Genomic DNA, 16,671 nt, shown 5'->3' with positions numbered 1-16,671 from the left:
CGAGATCGATCAAGGGATTTAGTGGGCAGAATGAGACGAATGTTATCGAACCGTTTCTTTTTGGCTTTATTAACCATATGCATATCCAAAAACGATTACAACGATCTGATTCGTTCGTAATTTCTACCCTGTTACATTGTCAATGTTTGCGTCGCTTGATTCGTGCACGATATATATCCTATATTATATTATATTCGGCAGAAGAACGGTGGTTATCAATCGTTCGACCTCATTCTGTTCGATGCTCTACAAAGGTCTTTCCACGATCAATCGACGATCCACGCACACGACGTGTGTTTAGAGGGGCAGTGCGGTTATTTTTTTAATTGGGGAGATGAACGCGTTAAGAAATTTTTATCGCTCGATGGCGTATATGTATATGTATATATATATACATCTGTTTGACGATAAATATGTGTAAGTACAACTCGATATTGTTGCATGGACACGAACTACTTGCAGGATAATTACTGTATTTTCTACTTACTATGCGGAATCGAGAAAATAAATAAATAGTTCGCATAATGCTCGAGCTTGCAGCCATCGTAACTGCACACTCTCCTGTGATAAACATCCACGTATGTTTTATATATATATATATATATATATCTTACTTCACTTCTTCCCCGTTAACAATTATGATTGGTGGTTCGTTTCGTTCATCCAAACTCGTCGTACATCCTCGAAGAACCGCGAGCGTTAGCGATGCTTCGAGCGAAAGAAATTTACGCGGAGAGGGAGAAGAAAAAACGATCACAATTGCGAGAGATCATTCTGACAGAGATGATCAGAGAGAAAGAGAGAGAGAGAGAGAGTCGACCAGTCTCCTCGAAATGAACGAACGATAGCCCGATGGCGAAGCGTGGTCGTTCGTTGGTTAGTCGAGAATTAAAGAAAAATGGAGTAAGCAACGAGGTACGAAGGGAAAGGAGGGCAACGGTAATAAAATTCTGCCCCTAACTCGTCATGAGAATACGATCTACGTGTGAGATAGCCTAAACTCTACGTTTTAATTATCATCCTGAATCGATCGAGTCGAATTCGGAAGGCAACGGGCTTCAGATCTCGTTCACGTGTTGATGAATATTGTACGCTCTTCCGCCTCTCCTCGACTCCTTCGGCACCACCGCCAGCTCTTGCGGTACAATTTTCATCGGGTCCTGAGTCATTCTCTCGTCCGAGCTCTTCTCCGACGAGAACAATTCCGGGGGTTTCGAATAAACGAACGTGGTTTCGGCTCCGTTCGACTGGCCGATCGTCGCCGACCCCTTCAACACGTTGTCTTGAGCACTGAGCAGTTGCTTGAACCGTTCGTCGTTCTTCTCTTCTTGGTCCCAGTGTGCTCGAGCGGACCTGGACGTGGTCGATGGTGTGGAACGTTGCCCGCTCGCGTCTTGACTGTTCCTGCTGTTGGTCAGATTTAGCTTCGGATTCAGATTCAAACCGAGCCATTGAGAGAAGAGAGCTATCCCCTGTTCCGCGCTGGCTGACACCGCCGCTATGAACTCCTCGGTGTTCAACGAGTCGTCCTCGTCCTCCGTGGTCTCGGTGGCCTCTGTCGTCTCGATGGCGCTACGAGAAAATTCGAGATGCAAGGGAATTAACGATGAAACCGCTCGCGATCGTACCACGACGATGGAAATCGTATACGAATTTGACGACACCTTCGATATCGGTGCAATGCTCCCGGTAATGGGACACGCGTTGCGTGTACCGATCGTGAAACGCTTTTTAGGATCGTACTCACGCAGAGGCTTCGATCTGCCGCACCACCTGATTGAAATTGAAGCATCCCATGTGGTAAGTGGCTTGCGGTGTGCCCAACAGAGCCGGCTCGATCACCAGGCAACCGTCGTAACCGGCTTCCGACTGTCTCATCGACGTAAATTTCGCGCATATCTGCGCCAGGTCCGACAGAAGGTTCATGCAGGTCGGCCTGTTCGACGCGTCCACTGTGAAAACGTCCAGAACGAAACTAATCTTTCCCGAGAAATCGACAACGAAATTTCCCTAATATTTCTACGTTTATAAATATCCGCTTGTAAATATCGTAAAGGATAATTCGAGATAATGAGAAATAAATCTCGACGACTCCTCACCGATCTTAATGGTGGCATTGTGCACGGGATTGTCGCCGTAGCTGAGGTTCAACGAGACGTTCTGCTCCTTTTGCTTGACGTTGATGCACGCCGGTCCACCCAAATCGATGGTCGCCGTCAGATTCAGATCGATGCAGCATAGGCAGTTGGTGGTTTGGCAGAGGCACTGGGACTGCGGCGTGGTCGATCTGCCCACAGCATCCGGAAGGTCCCAGGAGAGCAGCGTCTCTGTAGCCGAGGGGAAAATACAAGCAGACGCTCGTCAGAGAAACTGGATCGAAACGAAAGTCGTCGATCGAAAGTCGACGAAAAATATCGTCCGCGATTTCCATCCGTCGCTCAGCGTTCGCGAATCGTTTCTCCAACGGTCGTGACACCGTTTCGACATCCCCCGCGATCCGACGAGCTCGCGCGAATCTTGCTTTTCGCCGAAAAACTTGTCATTCCTCTCTCGAGGCAAAATAAATGTAAAGTAAGCAAGTAAATGCTTGCGCATCGCAAAGTGTGCCGCGTCGATGAGTCGAGAAGATGTCTATCCGCAAACTTTCTCGCGTTACTGGGACAGGCTGCTGGCCGACGTTCATTCGCGACCGAGTAGGTTCGAGCGACGAGCAAGGAAAACAGAATTTATCAATCAAAAGGAGAAAAAAAGAAAAAAAAGAAAAATCAAGTTACTAATTAAGACAACGAAACGTAGACAGGTCTGAGAGAAATTGCGATACACGGACGCGCCGTCACGTCGAAAATCGAGTTATCCCCGAGAAGAGGGTCGCGATTGGTATGCGGGATGGTCGAACCTTTGTTTACTCGGGCGTCACGTTTAATCAGCCGAACGAATTTTCCAGCCACGAACGTCGAACTTCCGCTCGTTCGCCGCGTGTCCAACCGCGGAAAATCGTGAGAAACGTTCTCGTGTTGCTCACCGAGCAGTCCAGCGGACGACACCACGACGACCGCGGTGGTCAACAGCACCAGGATCGTGAACCTGACAGCCATCACCGACGACGACGATGATCCTTGTTTCCGAAGATTCTCTCGTGGCTAGGGGAGCAACGGACTGAGAGACGACGGTTCTCGCGACGGACGATCGGTGGAAAACTCGCGGCACCAGACGAGAAACTAGCGAGAGAGATGATTCACACGTCGAGAAGGCCTGGAGATCCTGCCCAGGAATGAAGCAGCTTAAATCTGGGCACACAAAGCCGGGCGCGGGTCTCGGATCGGCGATCGGCTGGCGGTCGGCACGAAAACTGGCGACAGGATTCGCCACGGCGACGATGAGGTGCCACGCCATTGGCCGAGGTGCGGAGGTAACAACGGGCAAAGAACCTCATCTGGGTGACCGGGTGACCTCCTTCGGCAACCTGGTACCAGGAGAACTTAAGCGGCTGTCCTATCTAGCAATGCTCGGTCTGGCTATTAGGAGGGGGGCCTCGACAAAAACGACGGTGCTCTTCTTTTCGAACGACCACCATGCCGTTTAGAGCACGTCAGTAAAAGCAATTTCTTTTCCCCTGCCCCTCCGTCGCGTCCGTCTCTTCCCGAATTTTCATCGCCCCGGCGATTTCTTCGGATCTACTAACGAACAAAAGTGAAAACCGGGCAACGGCGAGAGTCGAGATTTTCATTGACACCATATTAAAAATTTAAATCGACGTTCTACCCTGTGGATATCGTAATTTTGTTTTGTTTTGTATCGCGGATATCTCGTTGCGCACGTTCACGTATAGTACGTTTCTCGTAAAAGGTATTTGTAGGTATTGGTAGTTCGCTAATAACGCCTGTTTCTTCTCTCCTTGCTCCTGTAACCTGGATCGTAACGAGCGTAATGACAGTAATACGGGATTAACGAGACCGTGATGACCATGCTCTTGCAAAGATGAATCTTTCCCGCCAATTATATTTTCATCGGCCGTACCTCTTTGACTCGTAATATTCCCCTGGCTTTCTCTGATCGATCACGCGAACACGCGGATGAAAGAAAAAAAAAAGAAAAAGAAAAAAAAAAAGAAAAATGGATTCGTAACGAAAGGAGAAGGAAAAGTGTACGCATGGCTGGCTTCGAGCCGGCTGAATCGTTCCACTCGGACACTCCGCGAAACGCGCTACTTTGCAACAATTATCACACCGATCGGTCGTCTTTCAAGGACGTCCAGAAACATTATATAATTTATCCCTGGGCTATCGTTATTTTCACGGGTCGGAGGATGCAAGAAGACGAACGGCAGCGAAATGCTCGGTCTGCTACGATTTATTAAACGGCCGATCGATACTTCATTTCATCTCCTGTTTACAAGCCAGGCGAAGCTGCTCCCGATTGGATTATGGTTTCGAAACGGAGGCTCAGCGCCCGAACGGATTATCCCGTGACGTTACGTAAAAACTCGTTTCTCTCGATGACCCACATCTCCGCGCTGTTTACCCCGTGGGATCGTTTAGAAGCCCGGGGACCGCGCGTTATCTCAAAATACCGAGAGTCGTGCGTGCATCATCGACAACAATTATCAGGCCTTCCGCAACATTTGGCAGCACGGATTCCATTGTGGTGTCCCCGTGCCAACGGACAAGTATTAACCAAGGTAAACCACTTCTGACCACTACTTTCTTCGACCCACTAACCGGAGAAAGGCTCCATCTCGACCACCGAAACACGTTTCTGACTCGGCCCCCCCATTTCGAGGGCTGATTTTATCCGATCGGCCAGCGTTTGTCATCGTATTTACGACAGGCGGGAAAATATCACGAGGCCAACGCACGATGGCCCGTAACGGCGATTGTCGCGCGGTGAACCTTGCGTGAAAAGGTAAACTCTATAAATAAAGAAGAAACGACGCGAGGCGTATCGTAGTAGCTAGTCAATTGGATACGCTGGAGGGCAACAACCAGTTTGAAGGTCGGTGAAAAGGTGCGAATTAATTGTGACGTGGTAAAAGCGAGTTGCACGTCCGACGAATAAAGAATTTCCGGCATGCTCATTGCGGATGCACCGAGCATGCGACAACCTCGCGTACCGGAGGCGTAACAGTATGGCGATAGAAATTTTCGCCTGGCTATTAGAGATCATTCGTGATCGAGGTCTGTATTATGCGTCCAAACTTGTTGAAACCTATATACAAGCTCGTGCTATGTTAATTTGAGGTAAGGCAAACGAAAAAGGAAAAACAATTTTCGAACAAACTAGATTTTCTAAATTTTCTCATCGACGTGCATAAATTTAATAGAAAATTTTCTAGGCAAAAGAGGTGAGAGGATAATTCGAACAAATCGAATGCCTCCTGTTTAATAAAAAATTTCACGAATACTTTCGACAAAGTAGGTTAATGAGCTATAAATCGCGTCAATTTCCCTCGACGTAAATTTCATAGAAAATCTCATCAGCACTTTCGACGATCGTCGTTGACGCAAATTTAATAGAAAATCTCCTGGAAATTTAATTCGAAAAATGTCACGAACACTTTCGACGGGGCAGGTTAACAAACGTTACGTCACGCCGATCTTCTCGCATCGATCTCTCCATCGTTGCAAATTGGAATCCAGTCAGGAACGAGAAACAACAACTTCCCCTTCCAGATCTCGCCTCGTTGTAAGATGATTCATCGCGATACCACACTCGAGAGAGTAAATCTTTAATGGAAGGTCGGTAGGATTCGTTCCGTGCGTACTTGACCCTGGTATCGGTCCAAGGCGAAGCGGCAAGCCACTTCCGCCTCGATTTCCAACGACGGAACCAGGATGATCCGGTTTGTGGTGGCTTGGATGATAGGCACGCTATCACCTGGCTGGTAGGGGGTCGTTCTCTTATTTACCTAGAGCGTATTAGAATGCTTAATAATCGTAGCCACGGTCGAGGCAGGTGGTGGTGGCTTGACCGACTTTTAAAGAGACCTTTAGGGGGGAGTTGGGCGGCATCTTCAGTTAGACATTGGCCTCCGTAAGACGAAGAGTCGGAAAAAAGAGCTGAAGGGTGTGACGAAGAGAGACGGTCCTCCTCGAACGATCCTCTTGCCTCCTGCACGAAATTTTCGTCTGCCTCTATTTTGTCTACCGTCACAGTGAAAACAGGCACAGGTGAGTGAAAACTACAAAATGAAAAAAACTCTCTAGTTTCGTTAATTTCTTGCGTCCTTTGTCTCTTTGCGAGACGCTTGCAGTTTCCTCGTTGCAATGCAATCGTACCTTCTCGTCAGATTTTTAATTAACACAGAGATTCTTAATTAATTCTCCGACTCTGATACTAGCTTTTCTTCGTTTAATCATATTCGACGCTCTTGAATTCGTCGGACGTTCAATTTATCAATCAGGTAGCGTACCAAGTCCGAAAGGATAGATAGATCGATACCTACGCGTATCAATCACCGTTCCTACATAACGTTCCGCGTAAAGTCGATTCACGCACGTGCGTGCTTCCTGAACCACTGAGTTGTTCAGGTACCATTCGAGCGGTACCACTTCTCGAGACAGAGACGTCTCCGGCCGTGACCGTGATTTAGGTCAACCGGTCGCAGACAAGAGGTTAGCGCGCGTCGCGACGAGCACGTTGGCTGAAACAAGAGGTGAACGTCGTTTCTCTTGACGAGTTTTTGCTGCTCGAAATGATTGATCCCATGGTCGGGGACCAGCCGCGCGTTTCACCCTCTGTTTCGCCGAGTTCGAGATCGTTAACAAGCGTGAACACGTGGTCGCGCATTGTTCTGGCATCCGGCGGGTCTGCGTGACAGACGGCGTTCCGTTAGCTTTCCTCCTTTATCCGAGCACCGCGGATAAACCTCGATACATACGTTTAATAATTGGCAGTTGTTCCATTCGAGAAAGGAACGGGACAAAGGAACAAAGGCTTTGGAAATCGCGAACAGGAAGCTGGTGGTGCTTGCTGTCCTCGTTGAAAATTTCATCGACTCTTCGCTGGTCGAAAAATGGGATATCGCGTTCGTGACGCGTCGAAATAATATTAACATGCATCGACGCGCGAGATCTTTCATTCGAGTTGAGCGGGGTCGCAGCAGGGAAGATACAGCGAATGCCAAGTGCACGGTCGACTTTCGCGAGCGCGCGGATGCGAATGACAAAAAGGCGCGCGTGTCCGTGCATATTTAGAGAGTAAACGCCGCAGAATATCAATAACTCGTCTTACATACTCGCCGTGCCTTGCCTTACAGAACCAGGAGCGAAGATGCGGCTGTCGATGGTCGTCGAACTGTTGCTGATCCTCCTTCTGATCGCGTTCGCCGCTTACGGCCGAGTGATTGGTAATGATATTCAAGAGTTTCCACATTGTTAACGTCAATTCTTCTAACGGCCTGGTAATTTCACGCGAATGGTTGGCTTCACGTTGCCGAAAGGAAACGTTTATTGAAGGATTGAAGTTAATGAGAGATGTAATTCCGAAGGATGAAGTCACTCGTTTCAGAGATCCAACCGAACGTAACTGAAAAATTTAGTTTGAATATTAAAAATTGAAAATTCTTTTAGAATATTAAATAAATGTCATTGCCCGTGTTCGTATAATCTGGAAACGTATAATTAACTTAATGTAGAAAATAGAATCAGAAAGTATACTTGAAGATTTTATCTTCTTCCGCTTCCTCTTCGTAGATAAGGGGAAAACGTACGTATGAATACACGATGAAACTAACTTAATTCCATAGAACGCGACGAGAAAGCAGAAGAAAGAGCAATTAAGGACGTGAACGGCTCTAAACAGAGTAACATCGGGATATCGACGTTATCGTTGAAACAGGCAACCGACAACGTGAACAGATACTGCACCTGCAACGAAAATATATGCAATTGTTGCAGAGACTTCCACATACCGCTGGTGCAATTACAAGGACCAGGTGAGCGTTGTGTAATTTAGTTGAACGTAGTAGAACGCAACTGTTAGAAAGCATAACAATCAAGGAAACGGGACGATGAATAGATACCAAAAGTTGGTTTTGTACATCGTGTGTGGTTTGTCCAAGGACTGTTTGGGCAAACATTGTGTGCAAGTGATCAAATGTAAATGACTCGTATAAAATGTCCCAGAAAGAGCTAGAGATATCTATGAAAATAATTTATAAAACGTATTCATCTGTAACTCATTTGTTCATCTTCAATGTTGAAAACTTGAACGTTATTCGTTCCAGGATGTGCATCCTTGCAGTACTTACAAGGAGACAATTTGGCGGTTCAGCTTAGCTTCGGGGACAATATTCTTACCAGCACCATCGTAAATGGTAAGTTCATGATTTTCAGACTCTGAAAATAACGTCACGAGTATGCACGACATTCTAGATTTATCTATTTGAAAGTTTGTGACACGGGCAGAAAAGTCCAGTGTGAAAAAGTGTGTTAATCGTTTAACAGCTCGATGCTAAAAATCTGCTGGAATTCAGGAAGCGCGTTCCGACTTTCACCGAATGTCCACACGATGCAGTTTTAGAAGACAAATTTTATTTATCGGCTCGAGCCGAGCATTCGGGCCACAAGTGTCGAAAAATCGATTTCAATTCTATGTTCGTTTGTCACGAATCAAATTCTATGTTGGAAATCGTATATTCATAACGTCGTTCGATCGATTTGCGCCGTGATCGTTCGAGGTGAAAGTCCCGCATACATTAAACAAATAAAGGAACACGTTCCCCGAACGATTCCATCTGCTATGGTTTAATCGTGGATGAATGACGACGCGTTTCACGCGATGGGTTTTCAGGAAAGAATCCCAGGCCCGTGTGCGTGCCGTTACCCGGAGGGTTCACGAAATTCTGTGGCCGAATTTATTCCATTAAACGGGACGCGAAAAATCACTTCAAAGCCTGCCTTGGACTGGAGTTGCAATCAGCAACGGAACTCGAAGCTAGCTTACGCGTTAGCTGCTTTAGGTAAACGATAATATTTCTGTACATTTCCATATTTACATTGCAAACATACGTGCAATTTCTCATTTTTACGAACAGCCTTGGTAGAAAATTATTTCATCGCAGCGGTCTATTTATAACAATAATTTCGCAATCAGAAAGAATGAAAGACTTGTGCAATCATAATGTCGCAGATTTGGCCCCGACGGTCTAAAGTTACGTCCAGCGGAACCGCTTCCGGTAGTCGAAGCTGAGGTCTCGCAAGAAGAGGACGACGATTTCTTTGGCTTGGACGATGACGACGAGGATGACGACGACGCCGAGGATGATGCACCGTTGAACAACTCTGTGCCAACCACTTCCACAGAGGAGGACGAGGAAGAAGACGACGACGAGGATGTGCTCGGATTCGGGGCTCTTTTGGACATCATAACCGGCGAAGACGAGACCACGACGAAGAAACCCAAAGTGACTACACCTGCGCCTCTCCTCCAGTTCACGATTCCAATTCTAAATAGACCGACGCCGCCGCTAGTGGATTCGAACGTCGGAGACAACGTTAGCACGAACGATTCGGAACAAGGGAACGAAGACAGTGAAGAATCCCTGAACGCGAGTGAAGAAGGCAGTGCCGAGGCGAGTGAAGAGTTTGCAGTCCTCGACGAGAGTCTGGCGGCTAACGAGACCGAAGCAGTGGTCACAGAAGTCTCGAACAAGATAGCTTCCCACGTGAAGCCGGATAAAACACCGACTAAGAAATTCACGGCGTCGGATGCAAATAGGAAGAAGCCTAGCGTCACGAGTTCCAGCGTCAACGCGATCGAGAACGAGACGAATAAGAAGAAGAAACACGCGAAGAAACCGGTTAAAGGCGAAGAAGACGACGACGACGATATTTTGGAAGACAGTCTGGACGATGACGATGACGACGACGACGAGGACGAGGAGATTTTGAGCGAGGACGACGAGAAGGACAACGAGGAAGAAGAGGACGAAGATGAGAACATTGACGAAAGTGAACACGAGAATCACGAGGACGAAGACGAGAAGGCTGAGGTTGAAGATTTGGACGACGACGACGAAGAAGAAGACGCGATGATCAGCGCGTTGGTTTACGACGAAAAAGAGAATGGAAAGAAGAAAGGTAAGGTGAAGAAGCATCAGTTGTCCGAAGCTTACGACGATGATTCTGACTACGGGTTAGGCTTAACCGGACTTTTAGCAAGAAGCAGGCATTCGAGAAATAGCGAATAAACGAAATTCCGAGATACTAGAATTCAAGTTCAGAATCCCATATTAAATATATGGAATAATCGAAAACAAACCGTGAGACGATATCACATCGTGCAATTCGATTCTTAAGCTAAGTTTAATGTTCATAATTGATGGACATGTCTGTAAAATTAACAAATTGCTGTTGGCTATGTTACGAACTATAGAGAGACTGATAATTTCTGTATTATAGATAACAAACGACGAAAAAAATTTCATAATCCTGTTTGAAGATTTTTTAATTAAAATCTAGTAAGAGGAATTTATGTAGTATAAAACTTAGCTACTGGAACGTTGTTATGATAGATAAGATAAGAGTTGCATTTAAATGTAATTTTTATATGAAATCGCCATATGAATTTGTGCAAATAATTTAATACTTAATAATAATTTAAGACGACAATCTATTTATATATGCTTATTTAATTAATTTATTGAATCTGTAATTACACGTTTATTAAATAAACATATAGCCTCTCATACAGTGCGTCTAATTTTTATTACTAATCACTGACAAATTAGATTAGATTGACAGATCTGAATATAATTAGATAAATTAAATGAAATAGATAAGATAAAATCAAAAACTGTCTTCCCAATCTTTTTTAAGTAAAAAACATAGGAAAACGCATATGTTCTTTGTTCATAGACTTATATAGCTTACATATAGTTAATACATTAATCGATACGGCTTATTATTTTCTACAAAGCTATATTATATTTATATCAGAAAGCTATCAGTTCAGCGGATTAACTAAACAATTAAACAAGTGATTTATGATCATTAGTGATTAGATCGATAGTTTACACGTACCTAAAGCATTTCAATTATCTTCGAATCGCACAAGTGTGGAAAGTTTTCGTGTATGTTATCGATAGGCACGAAACTGTATATAAACATGTTGTGGTCCCATCTCAATCAGTCTGTTCGTTTAGTCGAGAACGCGCCTTTCTCTTCTGTCCTCGCTAAAATGCTGCCGAAATTGTTTGAAGTTGTCGTGATAACTCTCGCGATACAGACTGTCTACGGTATTTCGTCTCATGATGAACACCCTTATAAAGGTATCGAATAATTTCTATGAAGATCATGGAATTAGAAAGAATTAATCCGAACGCAGATACAAATTTTAAATATTTTGTTTTTTTCTATTCGTGAAATGAGTTAAAATCACTAATTTTATTTCTTCACGTACTTCAAATAAGTACAACAGTCCATCGTATCTCGAGGATTTTACTTTTGAATCAAAGGTTTTAGTTCAAATACGTTCAAATATTTGCGTTCGAACGAAAACTTTTTATAAAGAGTATATTTTATACTGAATTAAATGTACGTCCGCCGTAATATGTATTTAACATGTGTGGTGTGTTTAGTCAGTTTAAGTGACTCGTTAATTACGTATTATGATCCGAACACTGGAGTGATACTGGAAGGAGGAAAAAATGATTCGATTGCTGCAATGATCTATCAACGTTCGCTATGCGACTTTGAAATGAACGGTCTCAGCTGTTGCGTCGGTGTTCGTTTCTTTGGTTTTAACGGTCCAGTATGTCTAAATCTCTTTAACGACACTGGCCTCGACGAGATCAGAATTCAATTAACCGCAAACGGACGGCGCCTCTTCTCGCATCTTACCTGTAAGCATTTTTTCCAATCCATTTCTTTCTTCACATTCATCGAACTGTGATATTTATAATTATTGCAGCAGCCTCAAAACGTCTATGTGCTCCATTATCTCGGTTCTCGCTTCTACGTGTTTGCGATAATATCTACCTTCATTATGAGGAATATCATTTAAAGGTTTGCGGTAGCATCGGGTTTAGATTTCTCTTCTTCCACTCTCCGTTATTCTATTTCCCATGCATTAAATTCGGCGATGACGGAATCCATTGGGGGAATTTTGATACAGAACAGGCACAGAATCAGATCACTTCGCAATCGGAACAGCAAATGAACGAACCAGAAATATATGACGAAGTGAACTTCGAACAGCAAGATTTGGAGGTTCATGACGCGCCATTGAGTCCCGCTGAAGAGGCATTAATTGGACAATTGAAATTATGATTCCTGGAAACGAATTAATCACAGAATTAAGTTAGTTAGTAGAATTAAAGTAATATATATTACTTGTATAATTATTACTAATTATAGAAATTAAAATATATAATTATGTTAGTGTACAATATATAATTATGTTAGTGTAAAATATATAATTATGTTAGTGTACAATATATAATTATGTTAGTGTAAAATATATAATTATGTTAGTGTACAATATATAATTATGTTAGTGTAAAATATATAATTATGTTAGTGTACAATATATAATTATGTTAGTGTAAAATATATAATTATGTTAGTGTACAATATATAATTATGTTAGTGTAAAATATATAATTATGTTAGTGTACAATATATAATTATGTTAGTGTAAAATATATAATTATGTTAGTGTACAATAAATTTCAGTAAAATTTGTTTAAGTTATTTCTGTTTTCGTTTCTTACTATTTCGATCTGGTATATCGACGAATAAACGATATTTCATAAAAAAAATAGTGCCGCGTCCACTCTCGATCTTCCGAGAGTGCCGATGGCTCGTCGCTCCTTTTCCATAACCGGATTATCAACGATCCACAAAAAGATGAAATACCGATGAATATACGAAGCGAACCTAAATTTCTCCGTAAAACGAGGTCAGAGTAAGATATCCGTTAACTGACCAGTCGAGTGTCGAACGCTCAACGAAGAGTACTCTCTAGCTAACGAAGAGATGTCCTCTCGCAGTGATTGAATCCCGTATCGTCAAAGACGAGAAATGAGGGCTGCCTGTTTGCTAATACTCTTCGCTGTTTTTTGCGTTCGAAGCTCCTTGCAACGAGTTGACGAAAGAACCATTGACTCGCAGAAAATGTTAAACACATCCGTGAACAATGATGCGCCGGATCTCGCGAGAAACGAAAAAGACTGGAACATGAAGAAATTGCAGCAATTGCTGAAACAAGTGACAAATTCTACCTCGAATACCACCAATCTAACTGCTGACAAACAAGGTCCCTGTCAATGTGGTGGAGGTGTCTGCGGTTGTTGTTCTAGAATTTTGTACGATACTTGGAAGCAAAAGGCGTGCGTGAACGTCACGTACGATCCGGACGAGTTCAGCTTCACCGCGAAAATTTCGATGAACGACAGAGTTTTGTATACGAGAACCGTGTCTGGTATGTTCGTTACGTATGAAATATAAAATTACTTAAATACAATACATTATTGCAGATTTTTGACGAGATCTTTCACGCTTCAGGAAAAAATCCTCGGCCGATATGCGTGCCAGTGCCACGAATTCCATTTGTTAAAGCGTGCGTCCGGTTTTATAACATTTATTTTCAGGGTAGAAATATTCACGCGTGTATAAATATGGAGGGGAAGTTCAGCGATACTACGATATTTAAGGTAAACGTGGATTTAATGGCCAAAGACGAACGGCCTCACCGTTTTTATGAATGTATTTCCAGGTCGGATTAGATTGCATTAGATTCGGTGCAAACGGCTTGGCTCTGGTAAAGCCAGAAGACGGAGGTGGACTAGGTCAACTAGAACTCTTGCCAGGTGACGACGATGATGAGGATGAGGACGATTATGATTACGACGACAACGACGACGACGACGACGATGACGATGATTTACTTGATTTCTGAGGAAACCTAAGATTCTGTTCGTGACAAGCGCGAAGGACTTAATAGTACAATTACGCATTGCTACTGCTGTTGCGTGCCGCCAATTGCTATTTATTGTATTTTCTTCTCAAGAACGTAATGCGACGAACTGATTTGCAAATTAATCGTCCGGAGATTTCTATCCGAGTTCAGTCACGTTTTTCTAAAGTAACTCTGCGTCGTTCGAAACATTGTACCAATCGTTGAAAATCGTAATGTGCACACATTATCTGGGAAAAGAGACGAATAAATAGATGTATTCAAAAGCTATTTTTTTTTTTTATTATTATTATGATGCCTCAATAATTACATCCTGTGGAGCAACCACCGAGTCGAGGTAATATTGTTTCGTTGAACGTCAAACGTCGATGCTAGTTAGTATATCTGTGGGAGACGTGATGTATCCATGTAGTAGAACTGCGAATGTACCGTGGTGAAAAAGTCCATTGAAACATTCTAAACATGAACTCCAGAGTATACAGTGTCCTGATTTCATTCTGGTTATGTTTACTCTTTTATTGGACAGGTGGTGCTACAGAAAAAAGTCAGTTCTTTATTTATTTTCTGTTTCACGCAATTATACAAGTAAAATTTCACTTCGTTTTCAAATACAAAATGTTTAGGATTTCTTGGACCTAAAGGATTCCTGGCTTATAGGACAATTCAAACGTTTCAAAGATACTGTATCTGCAACACATCTTATTCTTGCTCCTGCTGTCAAAGTGTTATTATTTTGTACACTAAAGTTGAAAAAAATCGTAAGTCTGTAATATAACTAATTATTTATTAATTATCTTCGCGACTATGCTTACTTTCCAATTATCTTGAAATTATCGTTTTAATACTCTCTTTAAAATCTTTATTATACCGTGCAGTCTGCATTAATTTTTCTTATCAAAAAAATGGATTAAACATCGATATGACGTTGAACTCCGATATATTAAGAGCAAGTACAATCACAGACTACAAACCATTAAAGTTCTGCACTAATATACCAGGATGTTATTTTTCAACGGCGTGCGTAAATCTACTGGAACTCAATAAATTTCCCAGGTACGACACAAATTATTGATGTAATTCTTATAGATGTAATGTGTAATTCTTAAAGATACCATGCAATTAAATGAAAATTTTACATATGATTGGAAGATCGATCACCGCTTGTCTTCGGTTGGATATTTTCTCTAAAAAAAGGTTGTGGCAATTGAATTATGACTGTGTCAGTATATCAACGGAGTTACCTACAAGTAACGGAACAATGTCAACAATGAATGGAACTAAAGAAATGGGAATGACATCAGCTAAGACCGTTCAAATGACGATGACTACGGCAATGACAACTGCGGTGGAAACTGAAGAGACTACATCGACTGATGTAGAAGTGATAACGGTACCAGGAAGTCAACCAACGACAGTGGTGGATATCGATTAAGTAATAACTAATATAAGAAATACAGCATTATTCGGTAGAATATTTCAAACAGAATTTAATTAATTATAGTGTTAAACCGAATTAATTAAAGAATTGTTTAAATGAAGTTTTCTCTTAAAAGTCACTAAAATTTACTAAAATTTTATTAAAAGTATACTTTAAATACAAACAATAAATAATATTGATTTTATTAAAGTATACTTAAATACAAATAATAATAATCATCGTTTTCTTTCAAATTTCCATTTGTACGTGGGGGCAGCATTCTTTGTTCCTTTCCTTACTAGTTTTGGTTTGGCAATTGTTTCTTCCTTCAGTGCTTTTTCCATTTCTAATTTTCGTTGTATAACACTTAGTTGCTTTTCTCTATCAATTCTCTTCTGTAATTCATTGTAAATTTTGTGTTTATCCTGTTCAAGGTCTTGTAAACTGCTCTCATCTATATTCGGTAATTTCATCTCTTTTAATTTATTTAATTTTGGCCTGTTTACGCGTCTGGGTATCAATGCTGGGTGGGTATCGAGTCTCTTAGCAAGATCAAAGTTCTTCACTTCTGTTGGATCGTCTACAAAAAAGATATGTTTGTTCTTGGTTTCATTTGCAACATCTATCATGTGCAATTGACTTTGGAGCCTATCTACTTTCTTTGCTTCAACATTTCTCTTATAAGCAATATATCTAATATCCTGTGTCTCCATAAGGTGTATCTGTTCCGGTGTATGATTCTTTTGTTTCCTTTTTTCTCTATGAACACCTCCGCCAATTTTAGAATTGATCATGTGATAATAAAATTCATCTGGATTTTTGTTCAGAGCACGTTTGCGCAAAAGTTTCAAGGTTTGCTGTTTTTCTTGGTAATCTTTAGCTCTAGCAATATAATCTTTCTTTTTCTCTAGAAGACCCAGATGTTTGCGGCTCTCTGGTTGATGTCTTTCATGATGAGTTTTTTGCGTAGATTTCGCTGCTTTTTTCCACGAAGACATTATGACAAGCTGAAAAAATCGAAAAAGATATTTTGAATAAATTAAAATGCTTTCTTATTAGTACATATAATTACATATATATAATTTTAAATAATAAAGTACATACTTATTCTTATACACGATTAAATTAAGAAGAATATTACGTTTTCTGAGATGAACTTAAAACAGTAACACAACAACGTGGACGTCATAACGCTGAGTAACATAACCTTAAAGATCAATATGATATTCTTGATCTGTGCGAAACTACAGCAGCGCCGTAAGAATATCTATAATACTAAATCTAAATATCTATAATACTTGTTAAAATATACTTTACTATAATATTTATTAAAATAA

At 41.9% G+C, this 16,671-nt stretch overlaps 6 protein-coding genes across 6 annotated transcripts; 4 read left to right on the top strand and 2 right to left on the bottom strand.

Annotated features, from left to right (window-relative positions):
- Positions 1-45: 45 nt before the first annotated feature.
- LOC122532298 lies at positions 46-3,658 on the bottom strand. The gene is made up of 4 exons (XM_043661007.1): positions 3,023-3,658; positions 2,100-2,327; positions 1,748-1,952; positions 46-1,572 (listed from the first exon to the last, which is right to left on the bottom strand). Exons 1-4 carry the CDS (start codon positions 3,093-3,095, stop codon positions 1,059-1,061), a joined length of 1,020 nt encoding a protein of 339 aa, XP_043516942.1. The 5' UTR covers positions 3,096-3,658; the 3' UTR covers positions 46-1,058.
- A 2,381-nt stretch (positions 3,659-6,039) lies between these two features.
- On the top strand, positions 6,040-10,250 carry LOC122532241 (mitotic apparatus protein p62-like). Its single transcript, XM_043660878.1, has 6 exons — positions 6,040-6,167; positions 7,256-7,345; positions 7,745-7,933; positions 8,225-8,314; positions 8,791-8,959; positions 9,130-10,250. Exons 2-6 carry the CDS (start codon positions 7,270-7,272, stop codon positions 10,187-10,189), a joined length of 1,584 nt encoding a protein of 527 aa, XP_043516813.1. The 5' UTR covers positions 6,040-6,167; positions 7,256-7,269; the 3' UTR covers positions 10,190-10,250.
- Positions 10,251-11,071: 821 nt separating this feature from the next.
- Positions 11,072-12,363, top strand: LOC122531868. The gene is made up of 3 exons (XM_043660175.1): positions 11,072-11,269; positions 11,579-11,842; positions 11,911-12,363. Exons 1-3 carry the CDS (start codon positions 11,074-11,076, stop codon positions 12,267-12,269), a joined length of 819 nt encoding a protein of 272 aa, XP_043516110.1. The 5' UTR covers positions 11,072-11,073; the 3' UTR covers positions 12,270-12,363.
- A 412-nt stretch (positions 12,364-12,775) lies between these two features.
- On the top strand, positions 12,776-14,184 carry LOC122531991. The gene is made up of 3 exons (XM_043660422.1): positions 12,776-13,422; positions 13,506-13,654; positions 13,717-14,184. Exons 1-3 carry the CDS (start codon positions 13,023-13,025, stop codon positions 13,897-13,899), a joined length of 732 nt encoding a protein of 243 aa, XP_043516357.1. The 5' UTR covers positions 12,776-13,022; the 3' UTR covers positions 13,900-14,184.
- A 40-nt stretch (positions 14,185-14,224) lies between these two features.
- On the top strand, positions 14,225-15,468 carry LOC122532068. Its single transcript, XM_043660546.1, has 4 exons — positions 14,225-14,461; positions 14,541-14,675; positions 14,793-14,970; positions 15,067-15,468. Exons 1-4 carry the CDS (start codon positions 14,380-14,382, stop codon positions 15,347-15,349), a joined length of 678 nt encoding a protein of 225 aa, XP_043516481.1. The 5' UTR covers positions 14,225-14,379; the 3' UTR covers positions 15,350-15,468.
- A 14-nt stretch (positions 15,469-15,482) lies between these two features.
- On the bottom strand, positions 15,483-16,577 carry LOC122531932 (probable U3 small nucleolar RNA-associated protein 11). The gene is made up of 2 exons (XM_043660305.1): positions 16,439-16,577; positions 15,483-16,341 (listed from the first exon to the last, which is right to left on the bottom strand). The coding sequence occupies exon 2, from the start codon at positions 16,330-16,332 to the stop codon at positions 15,571-15,573; it is 762 nt and encodes a 253-aa protein (XP_043516240.1). The 5' UTR covers positions 16,333-16,341; positions 16,439-16,577; the 3' UTR covers positions 15,483-15,570.
- Positions 16,578-16,671: the final 94 nt, after the last annotated feature.

Source organism: Frieseomelitta varia, unplaced genomic scaffold, assembly GCF_011392965.1.
Source record: "Frieseomelitta varia isolate USP_RPSP 00005682 unplaced genomic scaffold, Fvar_1.2 scaffold_1010, whole genome shotgun sequence".
Lineage (NCBI taxonomy): Eukaryota > Metazoa > Arthropoda > Insecta > Hymenoptera > Apidae > Frieseomelitta > Frieseomelitta varia.
The sequence above is the reverse complement of the archived record's forward strand: the minus strand, read 5'-3'. Positions and strand labels throughout refer to the sequence as shown.

Bases quoted from the DNA above. Each gene is read 5' to 3' on its own strand.
- LOC122532298 (XM_043661007.1), bottom strand. From the start codon at position 3,095: ATGGCTGTCAGGTTCACGATCCTGGTGCTGTTGACCACCGCGGTCGTC. The intron at 2,328-3,022 runs GTGAGCAACACG...CCTCGGCTACAG, and splicing joins GTCGTCCGCTGGACTGCTCG to AGACGCTGCTCTCCTGGGAC. The intron at 1,953-2,099 runs GTGAGGAGTCGT...ACGTTTTCACAG, and splicing joins CAATGCCACCATTAAGATCG to TGGACGCGTCGAACAGGCCG.
- LOC122532241 (XM_043660878.1), top strand. From the start codon at position 7,270: ATGCGGCTGTCGATGGTCGTCGAACTGTTGCTGATCCTCCTTCTGATC. The intron at 7,346-7,744 runs GTAATGATATTC...TTAATTCCATAG, and splicing joins CGCTTACGGCCGAGTGATTG to AACGCGACGAGAAAGCAGAA. The intron at 8,960-9,129 runs GTAAACGATAAT...ATAATGTCGCAG, and splicing joins TTACGCGTTAGCTGCTTTAG to ATTTGGCCCCGACGGTCTAA.
- LOC122531868 (XM_043660175.1), top strand. From the start codon at position 11,074: ATGTTATCGATAGGCACGAAACTGTATATAAACATGTTGTGGTCCCAT. The intron at 11,270-11,578 runs GTATCGAATAAT...TGGTGTGTTTAG, and splicing joins TGATGAACACCCTTATAAAG to TCAGTTTAAGTGACTCGTTA. The intron at 11,843-11,910 runs GTAAGCATTTTT...TAATTATTGCAG, and splicing joins CCTCTTCTCGCATCTTACCT to CAGCCTCAAAACGTCTATGT.
- LOC122531991 (XM_043660422.1), top strand. From the start codon at position 13,023: ATGAGGGCTGCCTGTTTGCTAATACTCTTCGCTGTTTTTTGCGTTCGA. The intron at 13,423-13,505 runs GTATGTTCGTTA...TTCACGCTTCAG, and splicing joins GTATACGAGAACCGTGTCTG to GAAAAAATCCTCGGCCGATA. The intron at 13,655-13,716 runs GTAAACGTGGAT...ATGTATTTCCAG, and splicing joins GCGATACTACGATATTTAAG to GTCGGATTAGATTGCATTAG.
- LOC122532068 (XM_043660546.1), top strand. From the start codon at position 14,380: ATGAACTCCAGAGTATACAGTGTCCTGATTTCATTCTGGTTATGTTTA. The intron at 14,462-14,540 runs GTCAGTTCTTTA...CAAAATGTTTAG, and splicing joins AGGTGGTGCTACAGAAAAAA to GATTTCTTGGACCTAAAGGA. The intron at 14,971-15,066 runs GTACGACACAAA...TATGATTGGAAG, and splicing joins GAACTCAATAAATTTCCCAG to ATCGATCACCGCTTGTCTTC.
- LOC122531932 (XM_043660305.1), bottom strand. From the start codon at position 16,332: ATGTCTTCGTGGAAAAAAGCAGCGAAATCTACGCAAAAAACTCATCAT.